This window comes from Phaethon lepturus, unplaced genomic scaffold (assembly GCF_000687285.1).
Source record: "Phaethon lepturus isolate BGI_N335 unplaced genomic scaffold, ASM68728v1 scaffold44818, whole genome shotgun sequence".
NCBI classification, from domain to species: domain Eukaryota; kingdom Metazoa; phylum Chordata; class Aves; order Phaethontiformes; family Phaethontidae; genus Phaethon; species Phaethon lepturus.
The window spans coordinates 1-13338 of record NW_010558257.1 but is presented as its reverse complement, the minus strand read 5'-3'; the positions used below and the strand labels follow the sequence as shown (position 1 = coordinate 13338).

The window sequence follows — 13338 nt, the reverse complement described above, 5'->3', positions numbered from 1 at the left end:
TCAAGAGGTGAACTTTAAAATCTAGTTAGGGCTTTTATCAGCATATCTGCGTGCTAAGTGCCTGTGATAATTTGGGCAAAAGTGACTTATCCAAAGCTGCACAAGAAGAAAGTAGCAGTGAGTTTAAATGTGAGCTGAAATCTAAATGGCACTAACAATTCACTGCAAAACAAATTCCTTGTTCTTTCTCAGATTTGATGAGATGTTAATTTGTATGACAGTCCTACGTGGTGAAGGATGCAGACAGCGCCAGAGAAAAGCTTATTAGTGCAACAAGGCCATTAGTAATTCTACCCATCAAAAAAAAAAATCACTCAGAGCTTTGATATTTCTGAAATTTGATGACTCAGGGCCCATTCTGGTTTGGAGTGAAATCACTTGAAACGTTGACATAAGTCTGTATGTGAGCAGATAATTCTGTTACAGCCTTACCTAAGATATTTGTCTTCCTGTAATGCCACATATCTTGCTATTTCTGGGACTGGAAACCCTAGTTGTTCCATGTACTTTGTTTCAATGATAATCTCTTGGAGTATAGGAGAAAAATTCACTATGAAGTGGACACTTTTCTTTGTGGTGACAGACTCCTCTGTTACAGAGCTCTACAACACAAGAAAGAGCAGCAGAAAGGAGAGGAACACCAAAGTGTTAAAATGCAAGGGAAAGGTTAGCTTTTGGAGGCATTTGATAAGGCAGTGGGTAAAAGTCAGAATGGCTGACATTCAGAGCTTTTGGAGATACCTTTAAACTTCAATAGCAGACTCAGCATTCTAGTTTCAGAAATTATACACAACTTCCTCTTCAGTGAAAGCTGATTACAAGAAACAATCCAAATCACCTCTGTTTACATACTATTGCAACCAGTTACAACAGAAATCCCAGTGGCAGTTCATAGTCAGACGAAAGTTTAGTTAGAACAAGATTCTGCATGTCTGCTGGGAACCTACCTCAGACCAACTTCAGTCCCAAGTTTTGCTGTAATGTCACAAAGATGTTGCACCAAACCCCAAAATTTAACAGGAATTACAGCACAGAAGAACACACAGAGAAACAACATCCATCCGTTCGCCAGGTCATTTAGCGACTATGTCTTATAAAGGACCACAAACAATTCTGAACTCAGAACTTTTGAAATTTTCGTTTAAAAAATTGTGTTTAAAATATTACTCTTAGAAAAATCTCACTAACCACCAGGTAAGTTTCAGTTCTTCCCCACAGAGAAGTTTGGTATACTATCTTCCTGTATCTCACCTGCTCAAAAGTTTCTGGATTAACATGGGTTGCAGCCCCACCAGTGATGACAGTCAGCAGAGTATTTTTCAATAATTGTGGGAGTGTCTGTTCTGTCCTATCTCTCCACTGATTGTATTTTTGATCTTCATACTCTTTCATCCTCTTGGCCACTTGAAGATATATTTGTTTTACCTAGAAAGGAAAATTTTGTATAACTAATTTTAAAGACCATGAGAAATGTTCAACTAACCTGTCTTAATATGGTTTCTAATTTTTAATTAGATGAGAGGGCAAGTAATGCGTTGCAATTAATGCAGGCAATGAAGAATTTAGGTTCTCAAATTCTGTCATTGATTCCACCAGTGTCTCTCTGGGAAACAGTGGGAAGGTCCCAATCACCTTTTCACATCTACCATGGCTTGCTGTGTGCGAAGACATTCTTGGAATTTCACCTCACATAAGAGCACTTTCACATCTTAAGAACAGTATGAAGAAAGTATATCTTCCTTCATTAAATATCAAAAGAACTAACATACTTCCTTTCCACGTTCACTAGCAAGCAACTCCTCTACTTCTTGAAAACGAATAATAGTGTGTTTGATCCGATAGAAAAGGGATCGGGACCAGTATATTGCTCCAGCCACTGGAGGATGATTCTTGTACAAAGGTGGATCCTTGAGGTTCTGAACAAAGATTTGCTTAACATTTTCGACCTAGAAGAGAATAAAAGATTGCAAAGAATTATTTCTCTACTTGCTTGTCCATGGTTGGTATCTAACCTGGTACACAGCACAAGCTCTGAAGCCAATTCCAGCAGTAGGATAAAAACAATTTTTTTTTTCATGCATTTCTTGTTTGTATTAATTGCATTGCAGAGAATATCAGAATTTTCTGTAAGATTACATTTTATTGTTAAACTCAATGTCTTTTGAAATATCAAGAAAAATGCTGCGACCTGAAAAGCTTCCCAACATACAGGCTTCAACGTGTCAGAAATTGTTTCTGCCTTCACAGTTGATCTCTGACACCTTTTGGTCATACCATGAACTTGTTGTCCACACCATGAACTTGTTGTCCGCCACAAGAAAGCAGTAGGGTGTGAAAGATGTATTTTCTCAGGAAGAACTGCCGTTCACAAAGCAAAGGAATATCCACAAGCCTTGTTGCATTCAGAGTACACGCAATTGTCTTTCAGTTCCCACACAGTGCCACACATATACAGATACGCATATCCATTTTAGCAAATTAACCATACTATTTCACCAACAGGCTCCAAAGAAGTGAGAGCAATTATGTTTATTTTGTAAAACTTGTCAGTCTTTCAGATAGTAAATTAAACTATACAGGTATTTAGACATAAACACAGATTTATGATTTCCATTAGGTGAAGAGCTTCATGTACTACATAAAAAATCCTTAAATTAAATACCTCTTTACAGTATTGGTCCAAAATATCATTGAATTTCATCATCATCTGCTTATTAATGGTTTCACGAGAGTGGATGTGTTTGAAGTTTAACAGCATGTCAAATGCAGCTTCTGCTGATCGAAGGGTCTTAAAAGATTCATCAATAAAGTTTTTGGTCTCTTCTTCAATAACCTAAACAAAGGAAGAAAGCCAAAAAATCCTATCACTTAGAGATTCATCTTGCAAAACCAAGAAAGGAAGGCAAAATGAAAATACTTTTTTATCATAGTGGTCAAGCATTTTATTACTATTTTTTGTCTTATAAATTACTAACAAACTGATGGCTTTCCAGTAAGCTGCAGGAAATTAATGTTAATTAATGTGTCTGCTGGGCAGGTATAGAAACCACAAAAAACATTGTAACAAATTTGTACTATGTGGGTATTCTTAGGTGAGGGGTGAAGGGCTTGAATAAATCTGGAAAAGGAAGTTTCACTTCTTTGTAGGACATGATTGAGACATGGCAGCACATGAGTACAGGGAAGTCATATGTAGCCTCTGTTCATGCTGTAGTGATTCTGTCAACAAACAAAAAGTGTGCTTCACCATTTTCAAGATAAAGTGAAACTATCAATAAAAACAACTTGGAAACAGAATACTGACTTTAAAAATTGGTCAAATACCTCAGATTTTCATTCACATATTTATTCATGTATTCTTTTCTTTTGCAAACTTACATTTTCTTTAAATGAAAATGTTGGTTTCTAGAAGGAATTTGTATATAGGAAGTAATGAGGAGGATCACAGTATGTGGTACTTACTGAAACTTCTTCTTTAAACTCTTCCATAATTAATGCCCAGTCATTCGCACTTTTGATGCTAAAAGGGTCAAAAGTCAGCTCTTCCATAGGACTAGTTAGTCCATTTACTCCTCTCACTAGATCATCAACACGCTTTGGATCCCCTGTGACAGCTTTCAGTTCAGGAACAAATATATTGTAAAACTCTTCAAGGGTCTGTTAATTCAGAAGAACATACCACAAAGCTTTATTTTTAATGGGGTTTTTTTCTGCCATTTAACACATCTTTCTGATACATTTCCTTTAAAAAAAAAAAAACTCAGAGAATGATCAATTCATGCTGTGATTTACATTTCATATATTTCTATACATGACACAGTAGTTTATGGAAAACAAAACCACCACTCTACAGGCACTTCAGTTGTTAAGACAGATAATACTCAGTTATTACTCCTTTTCATTCCACTTTTCACAGACACAGTTTTTACATACACAGTCTGTAGCATCTGACCATTGATGGACCGCTAATATTTCTAGTTAGTCTGGCTTAAATTAGCCTAAACATAGCACCTCTCCATTCATATGTTATCCTGCAATTGATATACTTATTCATATTTTATGAATATGAATTTTATCTTATAATAGATTTATATAATTTTAGATAAAATAACCATTTCATTAAGCTAGCAACCCATGAAAACTGCAAATCTGTGAAACAGTTGTTACAAGTCTGTATGTTCATAATAGCAATGTACACAGTAATAATATCTTTCCTCAACCAGTACCTTGAGAAGAGTTATCTTTCCTCAAGCATTAAGTGCAGCTTTGTTGGAATCAAAGGCACTTCTCAAGTCTTAAATGCAAAACCACTCACAAAACTAAAGGCTGTTAACATTTCTACAACTACAATACAAAAGAATCTCCTCTACAGAATAAGACATTGATCACACAATCCCTTTACTTATTGTCTCTATTACTACCTGCAAAATATCATACAGATCCTGACAGACTGAAGTCATATAATCTGTTTTTGCAAATAAACGTTTTTGGTCAAATTCCCAGTGTTGCTCTCTTCCTGATGCTTCAATTTGGGCACGAACAGCAAAATAACATTTCTTCCATTGTTCAAGAGTGCTTTTGGCTTCTGCTATTTTCTTCTTTGCAGCAGCTCTATCTTCTCTATTAACCAAATAAAAACAGTTAAGATACTATAGATAGACTATAGATAGAAAATTATATCTCAATGGGATTAATATTTAGCAGCTTCTAATTATAAAATATGTAGGCAAAACTTATAACTGTGAGGTCTTAATTTTAAACATGACTGATTTTGAAAGGAGATATTATTTCAGGACTGATTTTTATTATATTTATGCCACTTTTTTACCACTATAATTCTATTGGGTTTATTGATTTATACCCTTTCAACACAAAAGAGGAAAAGCACCTATTTGTTCAGGGCTGATTCAGTAATTTATGAAAATTACAAAATAAATTGACTTTTAATTGGCCTTCTAATACAAATTCAGATAGCAAAAAACACTGGAACCTATTTGATGAAAGTGTTATCCACTGCACTTCCTGTAAAACAAGCAAAGCTTTTAATAAATACAGCCTAGTTAAACAGGAATCCAGTACTTACTTAAACAGTGTGTGTAAATCCACAGCTTTGTACACTCTTGTTGAAATTTCCCATGCAATTCGTTCCATGAGGGGCACCATCCGTTCATCCTTGTTGTAATGCCGTGAGATAATCCATACCATTCTCAGGGCATTCATCAGTGAAGGAATTGTATCCAAGACAACATTAAAGCCAGTGCCATATGCTAAATTCTATTAAATATATTATAAATATTGTGAATAAGATGTGATAAAAATATACAGATACATATTCCATAAACCAATATTTATTCTATAGATACCTGAAGTTAAGAAAGTCTGTGATATTATTAAATAAATAACCCAGTCAAGGAAACATCCTGGTGTCTAACTAACACACATGGTTAAGGATATACAAACCTGTATCTATTGCTCCAAATGCTTTTTAGGCCCTGTCTCGTTAACATTCTCTTTTCTGTAAAAGATGTCCCAAGATTGGTTTTGGCTCGACTCTTTATTTGGATGTTTGGATGATCTTCAATAAAACTTAAAAATTGAGACATCAGCTGTAATCAGTGATAGAAGCTACCTCAAAAATGGAGTGGAAAAATCTTAGTTTTCTGCAATTCAGCTATGCTATAGAATTCTCCTATGGCTGTGATTTACAAACCAAGCTGTTCACAGCTCTGGGCTTCTGCTTTCAAATATTACAACAACTGTAAATCAAAGAAAATAGGCAAACCTTTTTTAATTAAATGTAAAAAAACTAGAGTATATTTTTATTGCTGATAAAAACTAAAAATAAACAAGAGGTGATTATATCAAGAGAGAAACCAAACTCAGGTAACCACAGTTAAAACTTCACAAATTTTTCTTAAGGATACATACCTTCAAATGGCGTTCAAGAGTTGAAAGAAACTTAACATTATCTAGAGCTTCCACATGGTGTTTTCTGAGGTCACTTAAGACTATCTGTAAATCTCCAATATGCTCAGATTCAGCTTCCTGTAATACTTCCAAGACTTTTTGCACATCTGGAAGCTTTATCTGTTCAGTAAGAGCACTTAAAGTATAATTTCTTTCACACCAGAAGTCAACTTCTGCAAGTGGACCATTACCCTACAAGTAATGTGGAATAAAATAAAAATTCTACATTACCATTATGCAAGAATGAAAACCTATAACGAGGACTATATTTGTTCCTTCTTTTCAATATGCTCTATACTGAGAAAAACCTGATATGATTCAACCATGCAAAAAACGCAGACAGAAGATACTTGAAATCAGAAGTGGTTTACACACATTGAAGGGAACTGCTCATGGGGAATATATCCCTGAGTTGGAGCTGAAGAGCAGCTTATGCACAAGTAACTTTGTAGATATGAAAACCCTCAGTAAATTTAATGGCATTACTCATATGTGTAAGTGTTTGCAGAATCGGAACCTTACAGTTGGAATTTTTTTTAATTTGAGAGAGATTACTTTTTTCCAAGCAAAAACATAGTCGCGTATTTAAAAAAAAAAGTCACTGCATCTCTTAATATTTCATGGCTATCTTTAGAATAGTGCAAATAACAAAAGTGCCTTAGTTTTCCACAGTTATTCTGTGTGGGTAGGATCTGCAGTGAGTTACTTTATATTCCATTAATATTCTATTTCCCAGAGACACAGTTTCTCACCACTTTTGTTCTACTTTACATCAATTAGTATATAGCTTTCAACAATCAAACATGAAGACGGATTAAAAATGAGAATAAACCATTCAAAGAGATTATTGTGGTGAAATGAAGTAATGTCTCCAGGAATAAAAGAAGCTTGGTATTACAGGCAACATTACCTGTGGAACCTTTTTCAGCTGTTCCTCTAGAGCTGTGGATATTAACTTCTGCCAGGTCATTGCACAACTTTCCAGGGCCTCAACCACTTCTGGGACTGTGGCAAGAACAGTCACTTCCCCATCTAGATTTATAGTTGGCATCTCCAGTTTAGTATCTCCTATTGGAAGAAAAGGTACAGAAAATTAATTGTCTTGTTCCACCAGCACTGGTCAAGCAATATCACTGAAAGGGCTTATGCCTTCCATCTTGTTAGCTATTTGAGCATAGGTTACATACCACCTGCTCTGCCTATTTGAGAATATGGCAAAAAACATCCAGTTGCTTCACAGTTAACACCATGCAAAGAAAGATATATTCCTAGAAATACATGAAAAGCTTTCAGTTTTCAAGCCTTAACCCAATCTCTAACTATTAAGAATTAGGATTAGGGCTTTGCTGAAGAAGATTATCAGTCTGCCTATTGTAGGCTATTGAGCTCTCCTTAATGGCATGACAGTAGTCCCCGTCAGAGAAGGGATGCTAAACAACACATGGAAGTCTCATTTGGTCTACCGCTTTCTATACCCTTCTATGGCCCGAGTTCCCTGACCACTGGTAAGCAACGAGGCATGTTTACCCCCTTCCCTGTTCTTACTCCTGACTGTTTGAAAGACTACCACTGATTTCATCCACTTCTCCATCCTGCCTGCTGTGCTTCAGGGCAGTAAAAAGACTACTGTTATCAGCAAAGAGAGATCAGGTCTGGAGCTTCCCCAGAAATTGTATGTATTTGTTATTCTATATAAAACCATTCCTAGGTGAACCTCTTTCTACTGTCATGTACTCTAAACACCACAGTGCTGGCATAGGCAGAACGCTCACCTTCAGTTTGTTGTACAGTCCGCTGAGTAACACTTAAGAATTTTTGCCTGTTCATTTGACTCTCATTCCTCATCTGAATATTACAGTATTCCACAGGCTGTTCTTTCTTTTCTGCAAGCTCAGTCTCGGGTAAATTCCTTTTTTCAGAATCTGTCTTTTCACTATCTGGATGAAAGGAAGTTTCCTCAGCCTGCTGCTGACTATAGGAGAGAGCTGGTGAAAACACCTGTAATTGAAACAGGTACCATAGATTAGATAGTTCATATTAAAAAAAGAAAACAATAAAAGTCAGCTTAGTAGCAATTCACGTAAGCATTGGATATGTTGTTCTAAAATTAAATTTATGTGCATCCCCTTCCATTTCATCTCTTTAGCATCATTGTCTCTGCCTCAAGTTCTGCGGGGAAATAGCATCAGCATGCTTTTGCAAAAGTCTATCAGCACAAAAATAAAGGTATCTGGTGTCACACTCTTAAATGTTTCTTATATAGGGCCAGGCAATGAAATAATGCCTGTCTCCATGTCTTTACAAAAAACTGAGAAACAAAATATCAAATAATGATTAACAAAAACTTCATTTTGGCATATGAAGGTCACTCATTAAATATTAGTATTATGCATAGTCCATACAGTCAGCAGAACACTAAATAGGCAAATCACTTACAGAAACATTCAAGACTCCATATATAAAAGCTGTAACACATTTACCTGCGAGATGGCATTCTTTAGCATCAAGAGAGTATCATCAGTCAGTACACCAAACTTTATGACTTTAGGAAGTACCTCATTAGCTTCAGTCAGGTCATTAGGTTCAGTAACTCTTTCTAAAGAGCATACAAACAATTAGCATAACTCTAATTTGATACAGAAAGCATAAAGCATATAGTCCTTTCCATAATAAATTAAAACTCCAATAAAATAAACCATGTTTGTAATAAACTAGGTTTGATGCAAGTCACTTTCAAAACTAGTGCTAGTTTTAATAGTGCAGATGCTTTTTCAGAAAGGGCAGAAAAATACTTCAGTGTCATCATCTGACTCTAAGTCTTTACAATCCAGTCTTACAGTCAGGAAACAGTTTTCTGTTCAAACAAAACAGTGGAACTGGAACTCCTTTTCTACAGACAGACCAGGAAAATCTTGCACAGAACTAACATAAAATGACCAAATACATTATCGTAATACTCTTTTTTCCCCTCAAATGCCCTATTTCTAGAAAAAATAAAACTAACAGTCACATACAAAATACTTTGTAGCTTCAAACCACACATGTTGCTGCTTGGTGAGCCCACATAAGTGTTTATGCTGGGGCCAGTCTCTGGCATTAAGTTAGCATTAATATACTGTTGATAGCTCTTGCATAGAGGTGTGGAAGTACCTGTTTGTTTTCATGTAGAATCTATTTCCTATGGGGCTAGAGCTAGATATTGAGGTCTGACTGTCACCAGGACCAGAGCTACTCCAGACGCTGCAATAACTATTGTCACTGGTTTTATGATACAAGTATGAACAATCAGAATGAAACATGCTGCTGTTGTGTATCAAAATTTGAGTCAGGTCAGGAAGTCTGATACCCCAGTTGTGCTTATCACCACTTTATGGTCTAATTTTCACACAGAGCTCCTCATCCTCAAAACACTTAACACAGTTCTAGCAGTTGTAGCAAATAAACGTTCTTAGTTTCTCTGAGTGCAGCAAGAAAGTTTCATCCTTGCTAGTAGAATGCGAAAGATATGTAACTTTCCATAAATTTCGTATGAAAAGCATTCCTGATTCCTGGTTCTACTCTGACAACATTCGTACCCAGTTAATTAAGCTGGATATGCACTATCCTGAATCATGGTCACCATCGCCTTTTCTCAGTGTGAAGTACTGTTTAGTGCAAAGACTGAAAACACTGAACCTGTAGTTATTCAAGGCACATACCTTTGGTGTCTCTCAGAAAATATACAGTAAATTCTGACACAAATTCTTCAGGAATTTCATTGAGAGCCACATAGAAACGCACTTCGTCAGCTTTCCGTTCTTGTAGCTGAAACAGAAAATAGAAAGGAAGTATGACTGTTGCTATTTGCTGCCAGGTTTCTTTACAGCAAGAAATGTTTGCCTGCTGTGGGCAATACAACAGAAGCATTAGTTTAACTCCGTTATCTGAACATGAGCAGCAGTGTTCCCAGGTGGCCAAGGCAGCCAACAGCATCCTGGCCTGTATCAGCAATAGTGTGGCCAGTAGTAGGCAAATGATCGTGCCCCTGTACTTGGCACTGGTGAAGCCACACCTCAAATACTGTGTTCAGTTTTGGGCCCCTCGCTACAAGAAGGATGTTGAGGTGCTGGAGCGTGTCCAGAGAAGGGCAACAAAGCTGGTGAGGGATCTGGAGCACAAGTCTTACAAGAAGCGGCTGAGGGAACTGGGGGTGTTTAGCCTGGAGAAGAGGAGGCTGAGGGGAGACCTTACCGCTTCCTTCAACTACCTGAAAGGGGGTTGTGGCAAGGTGGGGGTCGGTCTCTTCTCCCAAATAACTAGCAATAGGACGAGAGCAAATGGCCTCAAATTGCACCAGGGGAGATTTAGGCCAGATATTAGGAAAAATGTCTTTACTGAAAGAGTAGTCAAACATTGGAACAGTCACCATCACTGGAAGTGTTCAAAAAACGTGTGGACATGGCATTTCAGGACATGGTTTAGTGGGCATGGTGGTGTTGGGTTGATGGTTGGACTTGATGATCTTAAAGGTCTTTTCCAACCTTAATAATTTTATGATTCTATTATTATCTTCACATTGCTGTCCAGGTCAATTACTAACATAAATTAAATGTTAAAAAATCAGCTATCAGTAAAAATCATCAGCTTTGGAAATAATGTTGATTTCCAGACCAACAGGACTAAAAGCATTAGTGCTTGAAACATAAGAAAGCAGAAAGCACTTAAATGCCCGCCCCCCCATGCCTTTCTGAGAATGTGGAACACCTACTCCCCTTCCACCTGCATCTCAATCATAAGCCCAGTTTAGTTAGAAACCCCAGACTCCATCCTGACCACCTAATTAGGCAAAAGACTTGAGGTACAAAAGCCTTTGTTCACTCTTTCTTACATGCAGGATGTCTTTATCTAGCATTCTGATTGCAACTTCTCTTTTACAGGCAACTCTAGGAATAGCTATCGTGGTACCCGAGTAACTCAGTGCTGCATTTCCTCACCAAAAATTATATTGTTTTGACAAGTAAATTACCTTTGCAATGTCTTGTCAGTCAATGTCAGTGGCTGTGGCAAACACCACAGGCCATTGGTTTTGAACGGAAATTCCTGTCCTTGTAAAATGTTCTATTCTGGTCTGAGTACTTGCTCTGCACTGTACCTCCTTAATTTGCCTACCAGTTTTACTGAAATTTGCATCAGGTTTGCAACAGACTTACCTGTGGCGTGCGTTCCGTACTGTCAGTTGCAGATCTTTGCTCCAGTTTACTCAATTCAGACCCACTAGATAGAGTTGATACATGACCTGACACACTTTCACTGTCTGTAGATTGCAGAGGGGATGTCTTGCTTTTCTGAGTCGTCCCTAAGAAAGAATAACACAAAAGAACTCAAAGCACAGGTATTCCATGCATATAAGACTGATCCTTCCAATTTTCTTCTCAAACTAAATGACCGAGTATTTTCTTCCATTTTCAGCATCACTTTTTAACAACCAGCCATCAAAACTTGGTGTTAATTTTACATTTTCCCATAGGACAGTGCTATTGCTGAAGAACTGAATCCAAACTGAATCACTGCAAGTGACCACACTGCATTCCACAGGTAACTGGGCTTTATTCAGAATATCCTTACCAGTATTTTCTAACGCAATTGATCTTTTATGACGAAATAAGTAGATTAACACCTTTCAAGATGAAACCACTTTGGAAAAGAAAATGCAAACAATTAAGGGTTTTGTCATGCCAGATCTATGATGTGGATAATGTTCATAGTTATGTCATGCCCAAGAAGTGATGGTGAAGACACTCTAACACAGGAACAACTGCATGAATTCCAGGACCAGTCAAGAATTTCAAACTTTATTTTATACTGTCTTTCAGAAGGTGCACCATGTCGTCTTCTCCTTTCAGCAGAGGCTCCTGGACACTTAAAAGAAGTGGAAAAGGCATAGCTGATTCCCCAGCTGGAAAGGTCATGCCCCTTTGTGTGCTGATATTATTATCAAGCAATAACAATTCTCGCTGTCTTACTGCTTTTGAGCATTAACCTGCAATATTGAAGCTGCCTCTATTCAGAGGTGCAGAGTGGGAAGCTGAATTGTATCATTCCTTTAGTCTACTTACACCCACACCAGGCTTCAGGACTTAACTTTCATGGTCCTATCTATTTTGCACAGTATGAGCAAAATTCTTTTACGGCTATGAAATATCAGGCCATGACTCTTTGCTTCTGCAAGTAACTGTTTCAGAAGCTTGTAGGAGTTACACAGATACTGACAGCAGAGAAGAGAAGCGAGTCTCAGAGCCATGGAAAATCATCGTTCTCTTCTGACACCCTTTCTATCGCTTTTCCTTTTTTTTTTTTTTCCAAATTGTTTGTGAAAGGCTTCTCTGCAACGCTGCAGTTAAAGTACTGGAGCAGTCTTAACCCTTTGCAGGACCACCACTTTTGGCCTTAATAAACTACATTCAAATAAAGAGAAGAGCTTGCAACTCTTAAGGCCAGGGGAATTAATTAATCCCTACTAAAGGGAACATACTCATTCTATTTATTTTCATAAAATTAACCTCTAAAAATCTGAAATTATAAAGCCAGTAAAAGATGTCACAGACAAAGACTGAATGGAAGATCTGTGTTTGTGCGTTGATTTCGTTCATCCCAGTCAGTCTCTTTCTTTCCATGTTTCGAAAAGATGAAAGAGCTAAACTAGGATAGGTTTCTTTCAAAAGGGCATCATGAAGCAGAAACTCTTGAGAAAACATCAAGTAGTCACACTGCCCAGCCACACTATCCACAAAATCAGATCTGCTTTCCTGGGAAAAGAAGCTGTCAATGTTACAGGTACTGCTAGATCTGCTCATGAGAGGCACATTAGCTTGTCATATTTAGCTCCCACGGCAGTATGGCCCACAACGGCTACATTTTGGCTGTTCAAACCACCTACTTCCTTCCAATGCCACAGAGGAGGCTGTTTCAGTCAACTGCTCGGGAAATAGGTTATCTGGGCCTTCCTCCTGCTGCTCGCCTGCAAACTCATCTGTGTTACCTGTGTCTGCACACACACAAAATGGCAGGAAAGCATGATATAACCACTCTGCAGTGGGGATGGCACAAATCCCACCAAGGCACAACCAGGTAGGAGAAAGATTATGGAAATGGGTGGGATACAAGGGGTTCAGGAGGACTGGACACAGCCCAAGGGATGGAGAGGCAGGGAAGAAGAGTAAGGATAGGGATAATAGGGCTAAGACTCGGGAGATGGGACGAATTGGGGGCTTGGGAGGAAACAGGGAGTTAGGGAGGGAAAGACAGAGTGAGGGGGCTCAGGGTAAGGCAGTGCCTGGGGGCAGGTCAGGGCAGCGGGGGCCTCACCCACTGCCTCCTCAATGCACCGCTCAG

The 13338-nt window shown here is 37.9% G+C and overlaps 1 protein-coding gene across 1 annotated transcript in view; it reads right to left on the bottom strand.

Annotated features, from left to right (window-relative positions):
* DNAH10 (dynein, axonemal, heavy chain 10) overlaps positions 1-12991 on the bottom strand; it is a gene marked incomplete at its 5' end in the record, with an annotated part of 58323 nt that extends 45332 nt beyond the window's left edge. The window contains 14 exons of the mRNA XM_010292992.1: positions 433-602; positions 1252-1425; positions 1770-1946; positions 2663-2833; positions 3463-3657; positions 4422-4620; positions 5084-5274; positions 5929-6159; positions 6878-7035; positions 7740-7965; positions 8448-8563; positions 9666-9771; positions 11157-11302; positions 12884-12991. Of these exons, the coding sequence (XP_010291294.1) occupies positions 433-602; positions 1252-1425; positions 1770-1946; positions 2663-2833; positions 3463-3657; positions 4422-4620; positions 5084-5274; positions 5929-6159; positions 6878-7035; positions 7740-7965; positions 8448-8563; positions 9666-9771; positions 11157-11302; positions 12884-12991 (2368 nt within the window). The remainder of the gene's footprint in view (positions 1-432; positions 603-1251; positions 1426-1769; positions 1947-2662; positions 2834-3462; positions 3658-4421; positions 4621-5083; positions 5275-5928; positions 6160-6877; positions 7036-7739; positions 7966-8447; positions 8564-9665; positions 9772-11156; positions 11303-12883) is intronic.
* Between the last annotated feature and the right edge of the window lie 347 nt (positions 12992-13338).